The 1,845-nt window shown below is 38.6% G+C and overlaps 1 protein-coding gene across 1 annotated transcript; it reads right to left on the bottom strand.

Moving 5' to 3' along the window:
* Positions 1-319: 319 nt before the first annotated feature.
* On the bottom strand, positions 320-1,255 carry LOC119819438 (olfactory receptor 1013-like). The gene has a single exon (XM_038337652.1). The coding sequence runs from the start codon at positions 1,253-1,255 to the stop codon at positions 320-322; it is 936 nt and encodes a 311-aa protein (XP_038193580.1).
* Between the last annotated feature and the right edge of the window lie 590 nt (positions 1,256-1,845).

Below are 1,845 nucleotides of genomic sequence, written 5' to 3'. Positions count from 1 at the left end.
GAGAGTGCTCAGAACTAAAAAGGGACATGTTTATTACATATCTTCCTTCCCAGGATATGGAATCATTATGCAAGAGGGGGCAAGATAAAAGTATATACGAAGGGAACATGAGCAAAGTTCATTATATACAAACTTGAATATATTACAATTTAACTCATTATTTATTACACTTAAAAACAATTACATATTAAAAGAAAAATGTGAAGATTTTTGGTGAAATTTCAAGTAATAGAAAATTTATTTTTTATACTCAATTTTCCAACCTGGCTCTCATTAGTTTGTTATCACTTAGTCTTTTGCTTGCTTGGTGCAAATAAACTTAGATGTCAGAAGGAACTAGCCTGAAGAGTTTTCTCAGTGCTTCCTTCACATCTTTATTCCTCAGACTGTAGATCATGGGGTTCAACATGGGGAACAATACAGTATAAAAGGTCGATACCATTTTGTCCCTCTCTAAGGAGTAACTGGAGCTTGGGCGAGAGTAGATATAGAGAATGGAGCCATAGTACAAGGTCACAGAGATGAGGTGTGAGGAGCAGGTGGAGAAGGCCTTGAGGCGGCCTTGGGTGGAGCGGATCCTCAGGATGGCAGCAATGATGAAGATGTAAGAGGCCAAGATGAGCAGGGTGGGAGTAATAACGTTGGAGGCTAGAAGGAAGTACAGCACAGATTGGTAACTCTCCCTGACATCGCATGCCAGCTTTATGAGAGGTGGTACATCACAGAAAAAGTCATCGATGATATTGTCACCACAAAAATCCAATGTGAATATGTTGCTGGTTAATATAATTGCATTGACAAATCCTCCTGTATAGGAATATATAACCAAAGAGCTGCACACCTTCTTTGACATAGCTTGAGCATAAAGTAGGGGATTGGAGATGGCTACATAGCGATCATAAGCCATGGCAGCCAGTAGGTAGCATTCACTATAGGCCAATCCAGCAGAGAAGAAGAACTGAGACAGACATCCAGCAAAGGAGATGCTTTTGTCTTCAGAGATGCAGGTCACTAGGATCTTTGGAGTGTAGACAGAGGAATACCAGAGATCCAGAAAAGACAGATTTCCAATAAAAAAATACATGGGCGTGTGGAGTCTGGAGTCATTGCAGATCAGTATGATGAGGGTAGTGTTTCCAAACAATGTCAGAGAATACACTCCAAGGAACAGGACAAAGAGGATCATTTGCATCACAGGGTCAGTTGAGAAGCCCAGCAAGATGAACTCAGTCACTGTGTGATTTCCCCTCTCCATGTCTCAAGGAGCTTGCACCAGGGAGTGCAGAAGAGTTTAGGTGCCTTTTGTCTTTATGAGTGTGAAATGTGAATATTGTTTTTGATAAGCTCCTGTAATATAAACAGCACCAATGTAAGAACTTACATTTCTTTTTTAGGGGATAGGAATCTCTAAGTTTTAAAAAATATTTTCTATAAATTTAATAATAAGAACACATCTATATGTAGTAGCCCCTTTTGTAATCCAAATAGTAGAAAAATATAATCAGAATAGCTGAAACAAATTTGAGTTTTGCCTAGGTAATCTAGTAAGTTCAAGTAGCTGTATTCAAAGTGTGAGATATAGATAGGAAAACTCAAAAATAATGTTAATGTTGATATAGAGGACAATGAAGAGAAGGAGCAGGAAGAAGAAGAAGAAGAGAAGGAGGAGGAGGTCATGGAGAATGTGGAAGAAGATAAAGAAGAAGATGAGCAGGAGAAGAAGGAGGAGGAAAAGGAGGACGAGGAGGACAGCAATGGCTACAATATCTCATTGACAAGGTGAAAGATATTTATCAATCTTCCAAATGGAAAAAAAATACAATATTTCTTCAAATTTCTGCTGAA

Source organism: Arvicola amphibius, chromosome 7 (genome assembly GCF_903992535.2).
Source record: "Arvicola amphibius chromosome 7, mArvAmp1.2, whole genome shotgun sequence".
NCBI lineage: Eukaryota > Metazoa > Chordata > Mammalia > Rodentia > Cricetidae > Arvicola > Arvicola amphibius.
The sequence above is the reverse complement of the archived record's forward strand: the minus strand, read 5'-3'. Positions and strand labels throughout refer to the sequence as shown.